Consider the following 15,595-nt stretch of genomic DNA (forward strand, 5'->3'; position numbering starts at 1 on the left):
GGCGCGCGCGCAGAGTGTGTGTGCGTGGGGGTGCGCCGCTGTCCTTGTCGTCGTTCCCTTACCTCGGCCGTCTGCTCCGCCCCGGTCGCTTGTGGGCGGGGCCTGAGGCGACCCTGTGCGCAGGCGCTATCCTCATGCAGAGTTCGCCCTTTCGCACTTTGGCTCGTGCTGCTATCACCTGCGCACTTCGTTTCTGGGTGTCGGAACCGCGTACCGTCGCCATGGCCCGGCTCCTTTCGCAGACCGCCTCAGGCGCCCTAGCCCGACCAGCCACGGTGCTGGGCGCCATGGAGATGGGGCGCCGAATTGACGCCCCCACCAGCGCCGCAGCCGTGCGCGCCTTCCTGGAGCGCGGCCACACCGAGCTGGACACGGCCTTCGTGTACAGCGACGGCCAGTCTGAGAGCATCTTGGGCGGTCTGGGGCTTGGGCTGGGCGGCAGCGACTGCAAAGGTAACATCTGGAGCCCTGCCCCGGGCCCCTGACCTCCCGGCCGGAAGCCATTCACCCGCCCCATTCTTGCCGGGCTTCGGTCAGGCCGGACACCTTTGTCCTCCTCCCAGAGCACCGCTTCAGGGCAACCTCGCAGCTCAATGAACCCCAAGCTCCTCAGGCCCCGTGCCATCCAGCACCGGACAGCTGGACGGTGCTTTGCCCTGACCACCTTCCCCTCACTCGCTCCTACCTCAGGGGGCACAACCTGGGAACCGCCCCCCCCACCCACCCAGTCCCACCCCCTAGACTGGTCTAGCCTTTTCATTAACTCCCCCTTCCTTTCTTGGTGCAGCCCTCGCCTCCAGCTGTCAGGTGGCCATAGCTGATCCCAAGGCAAACCCCTCCCCAATTGCCCTCAATGCCTCATGCGCCCCCTGATAGGGCAGGGGCGTAGCGAGGGTATTGAGTGCCTAGGGGCAGTCTCTAAGTTGCGGTCCCCCTGCCCCAAATTTCAAGATGCATAGACGTTGATAGTGGCAAGGAAAAGAAGTCCAGCGCCACTGCACATCCAGGTTGGCAGGCGGGTCGGCTGACAGGTGGGTTTTGGGGGTTCTCGGTGTTGCTGGGGTGCTAGCGGCGCCTCTGGCAGATGAAATGTCCAGGCAGACTCCAAGACCCTAGGCAGCAGAGAGCAGCGCCAGAACATGGCTGAAGCGGGCACGAACTTTCTGAAGCAGCTCAAGTCCTGCGTAGTTTGGTCTTCGACGTATCTCTGGACCATGTGGTGTTACCCCCTTTGACAGTGTCACCTGGTAAGGTCTGCACCCCCTAGTGATGCCACTGGTGCCCCCATGGACTTGCACCTGGGGGCAAGTGCACTCCTCTGCCCTCCCCCCGCCCCCCACGCCCCTGCTCCTTGAGCACCCATCCCAGCCAAGTCTTTGCAGTGGGTGGGAAATCTGCTCCTTTTCTCATCCCAGACTTTCACCAGTCCCTAGACTTTGTCCTGCTTAGTTGGCAGTACCTTTAGTTCTCTCAAGGGAGAGCTGTAGTGATCCCTATCCCAGCTAGGAGAGTAGGGGTATCAGGATGGGGGCAGGGGAGGATGAGAAAGAGGGAAAATCTTTTCTGTCCATTATGTGTTAGACCTTGTCATGGGCTATAGGAGGAAAGGTCCCTGGGTGGCGCAAAATGTTAACATGCCTGCTCCTAACTGAAAGGTTGGAGGTTCAAGTCTATCCAGAAGCACCTCTGAAGAAAGACCTGGTGATCTACTTCCAAAAAGGCAGCCACTGAAAACCCCGTGGAGCACAGTTCTACTCTGAAACACATGAGGTTGCCATGAGTTGGAGTCAGTTCAGTGGCAACTGGTCATAGGAGGGAAAGTGACTCTAACCTACCCTCAGGGAGCTCAGTCTAGTAGGGAAGATGAAAGCAAATGGTTAGTGGGGAGCCCAGACAAGGGAGCACTTCTTGGGGATGGGAGGACAGGGAGCAGCACTAGGGAAGGCTTCTCAGAGGAGAGAACACTGGCGCTGAGCCTTAAAGGATCAATGGCAGTTTACTGAGTGGACAAAGAAAAGGGCATCAGAGGCTGAGGGCATAGCTGTGCAAAGACTTGCCTTAGAAATGCAAAGTGCATGGTGTGTGGAAGGAGTGCCAGAAATCAGCTGTGGCTAGAGTGGAGTATGTGTGAATGTGGGGGGACACTGTCCCTCAGTAGCTGATGCAATCAGAAGTGCTTAGGACGGTGCCTGGCACATAGTGAGGGCCTAGTAAACGTTGTTAGGTGCTATTGAGTCGGTCAGGACTCATAGCAACCCTATATACAACACAGTGAAACACTGTTCAGTCCTTTGCTATCCTCGCTACCATTGGTATGTTAGAGCCCATTGTTGCAGCCACTGTGTCAGTCCATCTCATCAAGGGTCTTCCTCTTTTTCGCTGACCCTCTACTTTGCCAAGCATGATGTCCTTCTCCAGGGACTGTTCCCTCCTGATAACATGTCCAAAGTATGTGGGACGCAGTCTCGCTATCCTCGCTTCCAAGGCTCACTCTGGCTGTATTTCTTCCAAGACAGACTTGTTCGTTCTTCTGGCAGTCCATGGTATATTCAGTATTCTTTGCCAACACCATGATTCAAAGGCATCAATTCTTCCAGATTCATACTTCGTACATTCCCTGTTCCAGTTATTAATGGATGTTTGCAGCTGTTTGTTCTCATTTTGAGTCGTGTCAGATCAGCAAATGAAGGTCCTGGCTCTTCTTCTGGCACTGTATCAGACAGTGTTCTGCTGCTAATCATAAGGTTTTCACTGGCCAATTTTTTCCACAAGTAGACTGCCAGATCCTTCTTCCTAGTCTAAGTCTGGAAGCTCTGCTGAAACCTGTCCACCAAGGATAACCCTGCTGGTATTTGAAATACCGGTAGCAAAGCTTCCAGTATCACAGCAACACGCCAGCCACCACACTGACAGACGTGTAGTGAACATTAGCTATCAGTTGTCATTACTGCTGTTACTGCAACAACGTGGATTGGAGCTGCCTGCAGCAATAGCCAGTTCTGAGACGGGTGAGGTGAGCAGCAAGAAGTTTATTATATATCGATATATAGGAGACAGAGGGGAATGGATTCCTCCAAAAAACCTGTCTCCCCCACTGGAGATCGGCTGAAGGCTTTTATAGGGACAGGATTATGGATCTGTGTTATGTGTTAGTTTCCCCTTGAGGTGGAGATGTCTCAGACGAGTTAATCTCCTGGTATTCTTGGGGGTTATCTGGTGGCATCCTTGGGGATTATCTGACGATATCCTGGTTTTTCTTGTCACAAGATGGGTGCTTTGTTTGGTTTTCATCCTTAGATCATTATCACTTGTTTTCTACTCTCCAAGGAGGAATGTCGGTTAATCTTAAACCTTCTGTAGAGACTGGAGAAGCAAGATCATGAGACAATGTGGTGGTTAGCAATGGGGAGTAAATAACAGTGAGCCAGGCCTGTGCAGCCTCTCCCACTACAACACCTTGCCTCTTCTTTTCTATCTTCCTCTCATCCCTGTGGTGGAGGTCCTCTCTGGGTCCTCCTTAGATCCATAGCTTGGTGGATCTGGAAGAACAGAACGGGAGTGTGTATCTCAGGCCCACACTCTTCTCAGTCATCTGAATGCCTCTTGTTGATAAGAAAGATTTTATTTCAGAATTGTTTTCCTTCTCCAGCTCTTTCCCGCTTCCTTCTTTTAAGGCCAAGGACTCACTGGGCCAAAGTCCTCAGATCAGATCCGAGGCAAAGTTCACACCAGAAAAGGGTGGAGGGTGTGGGGGAACGAAGAAAACCTAAACTAGAAGCTTACCCACCCCCACCCCTACCCCCCGGCCCTCTTGGTTGAGTGTGCCACTCGTGAAAACTACACAAAGCCTCTTCTCTCACCCATCGATTCAGACAGCTGGATTCTCTACAGGGGGGAAAGGTGCTGAATTAACCCGTGGCCAAGCTCCTTGGACAGCAGGATACTATCTTGTCCTTGGGGATTGTGTCTCTGCGGTGAGGCATGTGTACGTGCACACCTCTGTAAGTCTAGAAAGGGAGGAGGGAACGGTAATTGCCTTCTGCTCACTTTGCCTTCTGAAAGTCTCTCAAATTCGTCTCCGCCGGTGGCCCATAATCAGGTGACTGCATCTCTCCTGAATCCTGTAACAGCCTCTTTACTGGTCTCCTTGCTTCTAAGCCTGCCCCTTTCAGTTCATTTTCTGCACTGCAGCCAGAGTAAACTTGAAACTACATAGCTGACGGGTCCATGCCCTGACTGAAAACCTTTAAATGGCTTCGGTGGCTTTCATGATCAAGTCCAGATTCACTGGGGTGGTATTTGAGACCCTGTGGGCTCAGGTCTGTGCCCCCTTCTTTTGTCTGATGTCCGATCACTTCCTGCCCTGGAGTTCCTGCTCTTGTAACACAGAATTGCTGGTGTGGTCTCTTGCGTACTGTGTTGTTCTTGCCCCTGTGGCTTTGCCCATGTTCCCAACTTTGGAATGCACTTCCCACCTTTCCTCGCTAGTTCTGACACATTTCTGGAGATTAAGCTGGAGGGTCATCTCCTGGTCATTCCCAGGTGGGCCTCACGCCTCTCCTCAGGGCTCCTTTAGCACCTTGTGCATTTCTCTGCTGCACTTACCATACTGTACACCCTGCAGACCGTGAGCTCCCTGTGGCAAGGATCCAGTGTGCTCAGTTCATCTCTGTGTACTCAGCCCCTAGGGCACGGCCTGGACAGCCAGCAGCTTGATGATTAATCACAGTGATTATAATAGCAGTGAGCATTGAGAATTTATATATAAGACATTGCTTAATCCTCATGACCCCCCTAGAAGTACACTTCCATTATTATTATCCCCATTTTACAGGTTAGGGAATTGAGGCCCAGAGAACTTAAGTAATTTAGCCAGAGTCACATGGCTAGTAAGTGACTTTAATAAATCTCTTAACTATCGTATTCTCCCCTCAAGTGAAAATTGCCACCAAGGCCAACCCTTGGGATGGGAACTCACTGAAGCCTGACAGTCTCCGGTCCCAGCTGGAGACATCGCTGAAACGATTGCAGTGCACCCAGGTGGATCTCTTCTACCTACATGCACCTGACCACAGCACCCCTGTGGAAGAGACACTGCGCGCCTGCCACCAGCTGCACCAGGAGGTGAGGGCAGCCACATGAGCTCCGGGAGGTGTCTGCTGCTCCTCCCCTTGGCCTCTCACTACCCAGGGGAGTGGAGGCACCAGGGCAGTCCCAGGTGGAGCTGGGCACAGACCTTGCTCCCAGGGGTCTCCACTGACTCTCCCCTTCCTGGTCTCCTGGGCTGCAGTGGGCTCTGACTGAGGCCTCTCCCTGCAGGGCAAGTTTGTGGAGCTTGGCCTCTCCAACTATGCCTCCTGGGAGGTGGCCGAGATCTGTACCCTCTGCAAGAACCACGGCTGGATCCTGCCGACGGTGTACCAGGTGAGGCCAGGGCCAGAGGCCTTGTCCCCAGGGGTTCTCTTGGCCCCTCTGACTGCCCCAGTGCCCTCTGCATAGCAGCCACTCCCCTGCTTAAGTCTGTAGAGGCTCCTGTGGCCCTCAGGATAAAGTCCAAGCTCCTCAGCCTGGCACACAGGCACCCACACGCTCCAGCCCCACCACCCTCTCCTGCCTCAGCGCCCACCTGGGCCCCTTCCTTCCTGCCTCACACTGCACTTCAGCTGGAACAGTCTCCATTCTCTTACCACCTCATCTTCGTACATTCAGCAGGTGTTTTTGAGTGCTTACTATGATCACAGAACTTACCTTCTGTTTTTTTTTTTAACTTGACTATAACATCTCTCTTGGAGCCCCGGTGGTGCAGTGGTTAAGTACTACAGTGCTAATCAAAAGGTCAGCAGTTCGAATCCACCAGCCGCTCCTGGGAAACCCTATGGGACCGTTCTACTCTACCCTATGTCACTATGAGTCGAAATCGACTCGATGGCAGTTGGTTTTTTTTCATGGTTTTATAACATCTCTTGGTGGCAGAGACCTTGTCAGACTCGCTTGTGTTTTTAAATCCAGTGTCCAGCCCATAGTTGGTGCCCACAGATATCTGTGAAATGACAAATCCAGTCCAGTTTCTCTTCCTTGGCCCCAACACTCTCCTCATCCCCAACTACCACTAGTAATTTGTTTAGTTTTTTGGTAAAAATTTACAAAGCAAAACATACACCAAGTCAACAATTTTTACCTGTATAATTCAGTTACACTGACTATATTTTTCAAGTTGTGCAACCACAACACTAGTAATTTTAGAAATAATTGCTGGAGTGCTGGGCAAGTTTTGACTGAGAGTTCTATAAAAGTAAAGCTGGGGCCCCTCTTTTGACACCAGCTGGACCCTCTATCTGCAGGGCATGTACAACGCCACCACCCGGCAGGTGGAAACAGAACTCTTCCCCTGTCTCAGGCACTTTGGATTGAGGTTCTACGCCTACAACCCTTTGGCTGGTATGAGTGCTGTGAGGACGGTGTCACCTCCTGGAGTGGGAGGGAATTCCTGGCCCCATCTCTGCCTGTTCTTAACCCAGTGGGTGCCCAGCCCAGGACGTGGGAAGTGGTGGTGGTGGGGGGTGTTGACAGGAGGCTGGGCCATGTCCTCCATCCCTCCTGGTCCCCCACTGTCCTACAGCCCAGGGATCTTAGCCTATCTGGGAGCAGTCTGGCCAGGGGACTGATTGCAGCCTTCCTGCAGGGGGCCTGCTGACTGGCAAGTACAAATACGAGGACAAGGACGGGAAGCAGCCTTTGGGCCGCTTCTTTGGGAATAACTGGGCTGAGATCTACAGGAATCGGTAAGCTGGGATATCTGCATCAGGATGGGTGGGGACCTTTTTCTGACATGGAGAAGCTCTAGGCTGCTTTCCTGGGTGTCCAGGCCTGTAACTCTTGATTCCTGCTAGAATTACCAAACTTATTATGGGGTTTATTCTCCTTTTGGGGGCCTTGGCAGGGAAATGAGGATCCCTAGACCTTATGCCAACTCTGCCAAGTTGTAAATCTACCCTGAGCAGTGCTTGTCACCTGCCAAGAGGGAAAGGAAGAACTCTGGCATGAGCTGGGGATGAGTCCTGCCACCTGTGTAGCTACCTTTGTTTCACTAGGTAAAACAAGGGCAGCTTTTATGAATTCTTAGGAATAAAGATGTCCGCAGTGTCCCTGGTAAAGGAATCAGCATCTAGGGTGCTTCTGATGCCCAATAAAGTAGGAGAACCACTGCTAGAGAGGACACTGGCCCTCCAGTGCTGCAGGGTTTGGGGTGGGCAGCTGCCCTGGTTGGCTCTTTGGCTGTGGTCCCCAAAGTGGCCCCTACAGTACTGATCTCTGTATTACCCTCCCCACCTGCCCAGCTTCTGGAAGGAGCACCACTTCAAGGCCATTGCCCTGGTGGAGAAGGCCCTGCAGGCTGCTTACGGCCCCAGTGCCCCCAGCATGACCTCGGCCGCCCTGCGGTGGATGTACCACCACTCCCAGCTCCAGGTAAACCAGCTGTCCTGGATGCTTAGCTTCTGCCATTTCAGGGAAGCCAGAAACACCTTTACTTGGTGATTTCTAAGCAGTTTTATCTTTTCTTCTAAAATTTCTCTGTTGTAGTTTTCATGGGCAGTCCTCTCATTGTTCTTAGCAATTAACTAAGGACCTGCTCTGTGATAAGGGCTTTACAAACTTGGATTTAATTACTACTTAGGCCTTATGAAGTATGATTATCCCAGTTTTACCAATGAGGAGTGTCTTAGGCTGGGTTCTCTAGAAAAGCAAAACCAGTAAAATATATAAATATATATATGGAGAAAGATTACACCAAGGAAAACAGCTCACGCGATTGTAGAGGCTAGAATGTCCCAAGTCCGTGGATCAGGGTAGAGCCCTCTCCCAAGTCACACAGCTGCAGAAGCTGGCAAGCCGAAGATAGGAAGGTCGGAGAGCAGGGCTCCCACTCACAGGCTGTGCAGTCGACGAATCCCAGGTTCGGAAGATAAGCTGACAGCTCAAGTCCCAAGAACGGGAGGTGAGACGACAGGAAGCAGCCGCAGGATCCAGAGAGAGCAAAAAGCCAGAACAGCTGCTAATATACAGATACGGGTCACACCCCGAAGGAGACTCCCTTTCATCTGATTGGCTGCTCACAGTATATTCAATCATGGGGAGTGATTACATTAAAACATGGAGAATCATGGCCCAGCCAAGTTGACACACAATTTTAACCATCACAAGCAGACTGGGGTCCACACAGCTACTAAGGGAGTAGAAAATTTAACACAGGTTTAAATCAAAACCCACTAGTCTCACTCCTCTGTGCGTTGGCAGTTGAGGGGTTTGCCTCTCTCTTGGCATCCCAGGTTTTCTCTAGCTTCAGCCTTACACAGTTGCATAGTGTCTGGCATATAGTAGGTGCTCAGTAAAGGAGAGCTAAATGCTTTACATCTTTTTGTTCCCATCACCACCCTGCAAAATAGAGAGGAAGACTGAGTCTCAGAGAGGTTAAGTCACTATGCCAAATTTACACAGCTGCTGAGGGGAAGAACTGGGCTCTTAGCTCAGGTTTGTCTGAGGTTGTGGCAGTGTGACAGTAGGGAGAAAGAATACAGGATTTAGAATCACACAGCTACAACTGTTGAAAGCACCTTATATTCCTCCTGGAACTATATACGGTATAAATAAATACCAGATCCTAAGTCTTGACAGGGCAGAGCTGGGAGGCGGTGTGTGTGACTGGGGTCACTGTGAAGCAGAAGCGTGTTGACATCTCCCCTTTCAGGGTGCCCGTGGGGATGCGGTCATCCTGGGTATGTCGAGCCTGGAGCAGCTGGAGCAGAACTTGGCGGCCAGTGAGGAAGGTTCCCTGGAGCCTGCTATCGTGGATGCCTTTAACCAAGCCTGGCATTTGGTTGCCCATGAATGTCCCAACTACTTCCGCTAGTTCCCAACATGGCTGAAGTTGGCAAAAGAGTTCTTTCTCTTCTGTCACCTCTTCCATTCTCTCACTCTGGCCAGGTCCCTGCCTTAAGCTGATTTAGCGTGGATTTTCCTAATTCTCTTGAACCAGGTATTATTTTTCTAGATTCCTGCCTTGCTCTCTGTTGCCTTCACAGTGTGTAAAGACTGAGGTTGAGCTTTACTGAGGCTTTTCGTGTCTGAATAAAGCAGGCGCTTGGCCTGGCTGTAGCCGAGGCCTGGAGTGAAACCCAGGAAATCGTCTCCTCTGCTGCTTTAAACTTGCTTCCCATCATGCCTGGGGGCTTGCTGAGAAAGGGGCAGAACTATGAGCTGGAGTCTTCAAAGGGCAAAGGTAGTGGGAGGATCTCAGGGGCACACTGCCCTTCCAAGGGTCTCCTCAGTCCCTTGTCTTGAATCCAGCCTGACCTCTCAAGAGTGGGGCCTGAGGTAGCTCTCACTCTTATAAATAAGACAGAAAAAAGATGGCCATACACCCTAAGCTGGATTTTTCTCATTCAGAAATGCACTCACTAAATTCGTAGAAATGAAATCATTTGGGCAAATATTAGCAACATCACCAAGGAGAAGAGTCAAACCTCCCAGGAGACTGTGCAACATTTTTAGCTCTTCACTCACTCTCAACTCCAGGAGTGGTTTTACTCTTATCTTAGCTAAAGCCTCCTGTCTTCTTAACATTCATAAGATTCTCACACCTGGCTCTGGGCTTTCTTTGGTTGTTGGGGAGGGTGGGACAAGGGCAGCCAAGTGCCCATTTCCCTCAGCAAATCCCTACTCCAGGCTTGAGGCACCTGAGGCTGGAGAAGAAAAGAAATCTTGAGTGAAGTGGTTGCTGTTTGACCATTCCCAGTGCAGCAAAGTCAGTCCAGCCCTGGGTGAGGGGTGGGGCAAACAGCAGGCAGCCCCTGGAGCTGTCTCAAAGTGATCAAAGGGGCTCAGCCAGGAAATCCAGACAAAAGCACAAATCCAAAAGACTTTGTTCTAAGAAAAGTCCCATTTGCTGTCTAGGGGAAGATAACCTACAGACAGGATTTTATTCTTTATAGAAAGAAGTCACCCTCCTTTGTCTTCATCCATAGCAAAATGGATGCTTCCCCAAGAGGGGTGGTGTATCATTTATTGTTGCACAATAAACCACCATGAAATTGAGTTGCTTAAAACAGTAGCAATCCCCCAAGTTGACCTATAGATTCAACACAATCCCTATCAGAACCCCAGCTGGCATTTTTATAGAAATTGACAAACTGATCCTAAAATTCATCTAGAAATTCAAGGGATCCAAACTAGCCAAAATGATCTTGAAAATGAACAAAGTTGGAGGATTCGAAACACTTCCCGATTCAAAAGCTGCTGTAATCAAGACAATATGATACTGCCATAAGGATAAATCAGTGGAATGGAATTAAGAGTCCAAAAGTAAACCCTTATATTTCCTGTCAATTGATTTTGGAAAAGAGTGCCAAGACAATTCAACAGAGAAAGAATAATCTTTTAAACAAATGGTGCTGGGACAACTGAATATTCACATACAAAAGAAGAATGTTGGATCCCTTCCTCACATCATACACAAGAATTAACTCAAAATGGATCGAAGAACTAAATGTAAGAGCTAAAATTATATTTTTCTTTTTTTTTACTGTGCTTTACATGCAAGTTTACAGTTTAAGTTAGTTTCTCATACAAAAATTTATACACACATTTTTATGTGACCCTAGTTGCCCTCCCTATATTGTGACTGCACACTCTTCATTTCCACCCCAGATTTCCCATGTCCATTCAACCAGTTCCTATCCCTTTCTGCCTTCTCGTCTCGCCTCTGGACAGGAACTGCCCATTTAGTCTCATGTATCTACTTGAGCTAAGAAGCACACTCTTCACGAGTATCATTTTATGTCCCATAGTCCAGTCTAATCTTTGTCTGAAGAGTTGGCTTCAGGAAGGGTTTTAGTTCTGGGCTAACAGAGAGACCAGGGGCCATGTCTTCCGGGGTCCCTCCAGTCTCAGTCACCATTAAGTCTGGACTTTTCGCTAGAATTTTAGTTCTGCACCCCACTTTTCTCTCTGTTGTGTTCCCTGTCAGGGTGGTCAGTGGGGGTAGCTGGGCACCATCTAGTTCTGGTCTCAGGCTGATGGAGTCTCTGGTTTATGCGGCCCTTTCTGTCTCTTGGACTAACACTTTCCTTGTATCTTTGGTGTTCTTCATTCTTTACTGCAGGTGGGTTGGGAACAACTGATGCATCTTAGACGGCCGCTCGCTAGCTTTTAAGACCATAGACGCCACTCACCAAAGTACACGCCATGGTTATTTTCAATCGCGTCCTATACATGTGAAAGCTTGGCAATGAATAGGGAAGACCAAAGAAGAATTGATGCCTTTGAATTATGGAGTTGGCAAAGAATATTGAATATACCATGGACTGCAAAAAGAATGAACAAATCTGTCTTGGAAGAAGTACAGCCAGAATGCTTCTTAGAAGCGAGGATGGCGAGACTTTGTCTCACTTACTTCGGACATGTTATCAGGAGGGACCAGTCCCTGGTGAAGGACATCATGCTTAGTAAAGTGGAGAGTCAGCAAAAAAGAGGAAGACTCTCAACAAGATGGATTGACACAGTGGCTGCACCGATCGGCTCAAGCATAACAAGGATTGTGAGGATGGTGCAGGACTGGGCAGTGTTTCGTTCTGTTGTACATGGGGTCACTATGAGTCAGTACCAACTCGATGGCACCTAACAACAACATGCTGAGCAAATACTTATTCACACCCACTAGGGTGACTAATCAAAAAGACAGACAATGACAAGGGTTGAAGAGGATTTGGAGAAAGTGGAGCCCTTCTACGTTGCTGGTGGGAACGTAAACGGGTGCAGCCATTTTGGAAAACCCGGCAGTTTCTCAAAAGGTTAAACAGTTTACCATCTGACCTAGCCATTCCACTCCTAGGTATATACCCGAGGGAAATGAAGATATATGTCCACACAAAAACCTGTATTCAATTATTCATAGCATTATTCATAGAGCCAAAAAGCAGGGACAACTAAAATGCCCATCAACTGACAAATGAATAAATAAAATGTGGTATATCCATAGAATGGAATACTATTTGGTTATAAAAAGGAATGAAGTACTGACACATCTACAACATGGATGAACCTTGAAAATACCATGTTCAGAGAAAAGCCAGTCACAAAAGACCACATAATATATACTTCCATTTATATGAAATGCATGGAATAGGCAAATCTGTGGGAACAGAGAATAGATTACTGGTTGTCTAGGGCTGGGGGAAATGGAAAGTGATTGTTAATGAGTACAGGGTTTCTTTTTGGGTTAATGAAAATGTTCTAAAATTGATTGTGATGGTTGTACAACTCTGAATACATTAAAAGATACTGGGTTATACACTTTAAACGGATGATTTGTATGGTATGTGAATTTTTATGTCTCAGTAAAGCTGTTTTTAAAATAACAATCTTCTTGCTTACAAATCTGCTGTTTATGCAGGGCTCAGTGGGGAAGGTTCACCTCTGCTCCCTAGTGTCTGGGAGGTGACCTTAAAGCCAGAGGCTAGAATCATTTGAAGGCTATACATTCATCTGGCAGTTGGTGCCAATTATTAGCTGGAATATCAGCTGTTACATATTCCAACTGGAACACCTACATGTGACCTCTCCAGGTGACCTGGACTTCCTTACAGCATGGCAGCTAGCTTCCAAAAAAGTCACTTAGTCATGATGTACTATCCTTTTTATATATTGCTGTATTTGATTTGTTAAATTTTAAAGATGATTTTTGCATCTAGGTTCATAAGAGATATTGGTGTGATTTTCTTTTCTTCTAATATTTTTGTCTCATTTGGTATCTAGGTAACGGTGGCCTCATAAAATGAGTTGGGTAGTGATCTCTCTTCTGTTTACTACAAGCATTTGTGTAGAATCGGTATTATTTCTTCCTTAAATGTTCGGTAGAATTCATTAGTGAAGTCATTTAGACCTGGAGTTTTCTTTGTGGGAATATTTTTTAAATTAGTAGTTCAATTTCTTTAATAGAGTAAAATTCAGATTGCCTGTTATTCTGGGTAGACTTAGGTAGCTTGTGTCTTTTGAGGAATTCTTTTATCTAACATCAAATATATTGGCATAAAGTTATCCATAAAATTTCCTTATTATTCTTTTAAGTTCTGTAAGGTTTGTAACGATTTTTTTGTTTTGTTTTTTCACATCTGATCTAGGTACTTTTTTTTTTTTAAATTTTTTTAATTGCACTTTAGATGAAGGTTTAAGAACAAATAGTTTCTCATTAAACAGTCAATACACACATTGTTTTCTGACACTGGTTAACTACAGCATGACATGTCAACCCTCTCCCGTCTCCAACCCCATGACATGTCAACACTCTCCCTTCTCGACCTTTTTTTTTTTTTTTTTGTGAAAATATACACAGCCAAAGATACACCATTTCAAAAATTTCTACATGTACAATTCAGTGACATTGATTCATTGATTACGTTCTTCCAGTTGTGCTGCTATTCTCACTATCCTTTTCCAAATTATTCCATCACCATTATCTTCAACTCACTGCCCCCTAGGCTTCCCATCAAACCTTTTGAGTTGCTGTTGTCAATTTGGTCTCACATAGATAATTTTTTTTTTTTTTGTACTTTAGATGAAGGTTTACAGAACAAATAGTTTCTCATTAAACAGTATACATATTGCCCTATGACAATGGTTAATGACCCCATGACATGTCAACACTGTCCCTTCTCAATCCTGGGTTCCCTATCACCAGCTTTCCTGTCCCCTCTTGCCTTCTAGTCCTTGTCCCTGAACTGCTGTGCCTCATTAGTCCCATTTTGTTTTATGAGGCTGTCCAATCCCCGGCTGAACAGTGAACCTCGGGAGTGACTTCACCACTGAGCTAAAAGGGTGTCCGGGGGCCATACTCTTGGGGTTTCTCCAGTCTCTGTCAGGCCAGTAATCTGGTCTCTTTCTGTGAGTTAGAATTTTGTTCTACATTCTCCAGCTCTGTCCAGGACCCTCTATTGTGATCCTGGTCAGAGCAGTTGGTGGTGGTAGCCGGGCACAATGTAGTTGTACTAGACTCAGTCTGGTGGAGGCCGTGGTTGTTGTGGTCCGTTAGTCCTTTGCACTAATCTTTTCCTTGTATCCTGTTCTCTTCATTCTCCCTTGCTCCTGAAGGGGTGAGACCAGTGGAGTATCTTAGACAGCTGCCCACAGGCTTTTAAGACCCTAGACGGTACTCACCAAGATCAAATGTAGAACATTGTCTTTATAAACTGTGTTATGCCAGTTGAGCTAGATGTTCCCCAAAACCACGGTCCACACAGCCCTCTGCCCAGCAGTTCAGTCCCTCAGGGAGTTTGGATGTATCTGTGGAATTTCCATGACCTTTCCTTGTACAAGTTGTGCTGGCTTCCCCAGTATTGTGTACTGTCTTACCCTTCACCAAAGTTACCACTTAGGATCTATCGTCTGTCTAGTTTTCTCCCCTATCCCTCCCATCCCTTGTAACCAACAAAGATTGTTTCTTCTTGTGTGTAAACTTTTTCATGAGTTTTTAAGATCTAGGACTTTGTGTCTTCTCTCCTTTATTCCTGAATAGGCTAACTAGAGGTTAATCAATTTTATTGATCTTTTCAAAGTGGCTGATTTTGGTTTTATTGATTTTCCCTATTATTTCTGTTTCCTGTTTCATTTATTTTGGCTTTTATCTTTCTTTCTTTCCTTCTGGTAACTTTAGGTTTATTTTGTCTCTTCTTTTTCTGGTTTCTTAAAGTGGAAGCTTAGATTATTAGTTGAGATATTTCCTCTTTTTATAGTGTGTCCACTTAGTGCTATAAATTTCCCTCTTAGCACTATTTAGCTACACCCCAGAAAATGTGATATGTCTTGTTTCCGTTTTTATTCAGTTCAAAATATGTTCTAATTCCCCTTGTGATTTCTTCTTTGATCCATCGGTTATTTAGAAACGTGTTATTTAATTTCCACATATTTGGGTGATTTTCCAGATATTGGAATGTTACTGATACTTTGTCTGACTTGAATCATTTTAAATTTATTAAGACTTGTTTTGTATGGTCTATCTTGGTGAATGTGCACTTGAAAAGAAAGCATATTATGCTGTTGATGGCTATTCTGTTAATGTTGTTGTTAGGTGTAGTTGAGTCCGTTCTGACTCACAGCGACCCTACATACAACATTACGAAACACTGCCCTGTCCTGCACCATCCTCACAATTGTTATGCTTGAGCCTATTGTCGCAGCCACTGTATCAATCCACCTCGTTAAGGGTCTTCCTCTTTTTTTTTTGAAGACAGCCGTGGTCATTGTTGTTCTTTTTTTATTTTTATTTTTTTAATTGTACTTTAGATGAAGGTTTACAGAACAAATAGTTTCTCATTAAACAGTTAGTACATCTATTGTTTTATGACATTGGATAACAACCCCACGACATGTCAACACTCTCCCTTCACCACCTTGGGTTCCCTATTACCAGCTTTGCTGTCCCCTTCTGCCTTCTAGTCCTTGTCCCCGGGCTGTTGTGCCCCATTAGTCTCCTTTTGTTTGATGGGTCTGTCTAATCTTTGGCTGAAAGGTGAACCTCGGGAGTGGCTTCATTACTGAGCTAAAA

At 47.2% G+C, this 15,595-nt stretch overlaps 1 protein-coding gene across 2 annotated transcripts; it reads left to right on the plus strand.

Moving 5' to 3' along the window:
- The first annotated feature begins 136 nt into the window (after positions 1–136).
- Positions 137–11,376, plus strand: LOC101349114 (aflatoxin B1 aldehyde reductase member 4). 2 transcript variants are annotated; one of them, XM_023732142.1, is made up of 7 exons: positions 137–453; positions 4,937–5,124; positions 5,320–5,424; positions 6,342–6,438; positions 6,683–6,782; positions 7,338–7,467; positions 11,159–11,376. In XM_023732142.1, the coding sequence occupies exons 1-7, from the start codon at positions 222–224 to the stop codon at positions 11,207–11,209; spliced, it is 903 nt and encodes a 300-aa protein (XP_023587910.1). In that variant the 5' UTR covers positions 137–221; the 3' UTR covers positions 11,210–11,376. The 2 variants fall into 2 exon arrangements, with proteins under 2 accessions (XP_023587910.1, XP_004377245.3); XM_004377188.3 differs by lacking the exon at positions 11,159–11,376 and adding an exon at positions 8,747–9,176.
- Positions 11,377–15,595: the final 4,219 nt, after the last annotated feature.

The sequence above is a fragment of the Trichechus manatus genome, unplaced genomic scaffold (assembly GCF_000243295.1).
Source record: "Trichechus manatus latirostris isolate Lorelei unplaced genomic scaffold, TriManLat1.0 scaffold00048, whole genome shotgun sequence".
NCBI lineage: Eukaryota > Metazoa > Chordata > Mammalia > Sirenia > Trichechidae > Trichechus > Trichechus manatus.

Bases quoted from the DNA above. Each gene is read 5' to 3' on its own strand.
- LOC101349114 (XM_004377188.3), top strand. From the start codon at position 222: ATGGCCCGGCTCCTTTCGCAGACCGCCTCAGGCGCCCTAGCCCGACCA. The intron at 454-4,936 runs GTAACATCTGGA...TCTCCCCTCAAG, and splicing joins GGGCGGCAGCGACTGCAAAG to TGAAAATTGCCACCAAGGCC. The intron at 7,468-8,746 runs GTAAACCAGCTG...CTCCCCTTTCAG, and splicing joins ACCACCACTCCCAGCTCCAG to GGTGCCCGTGGGGATGCGGT.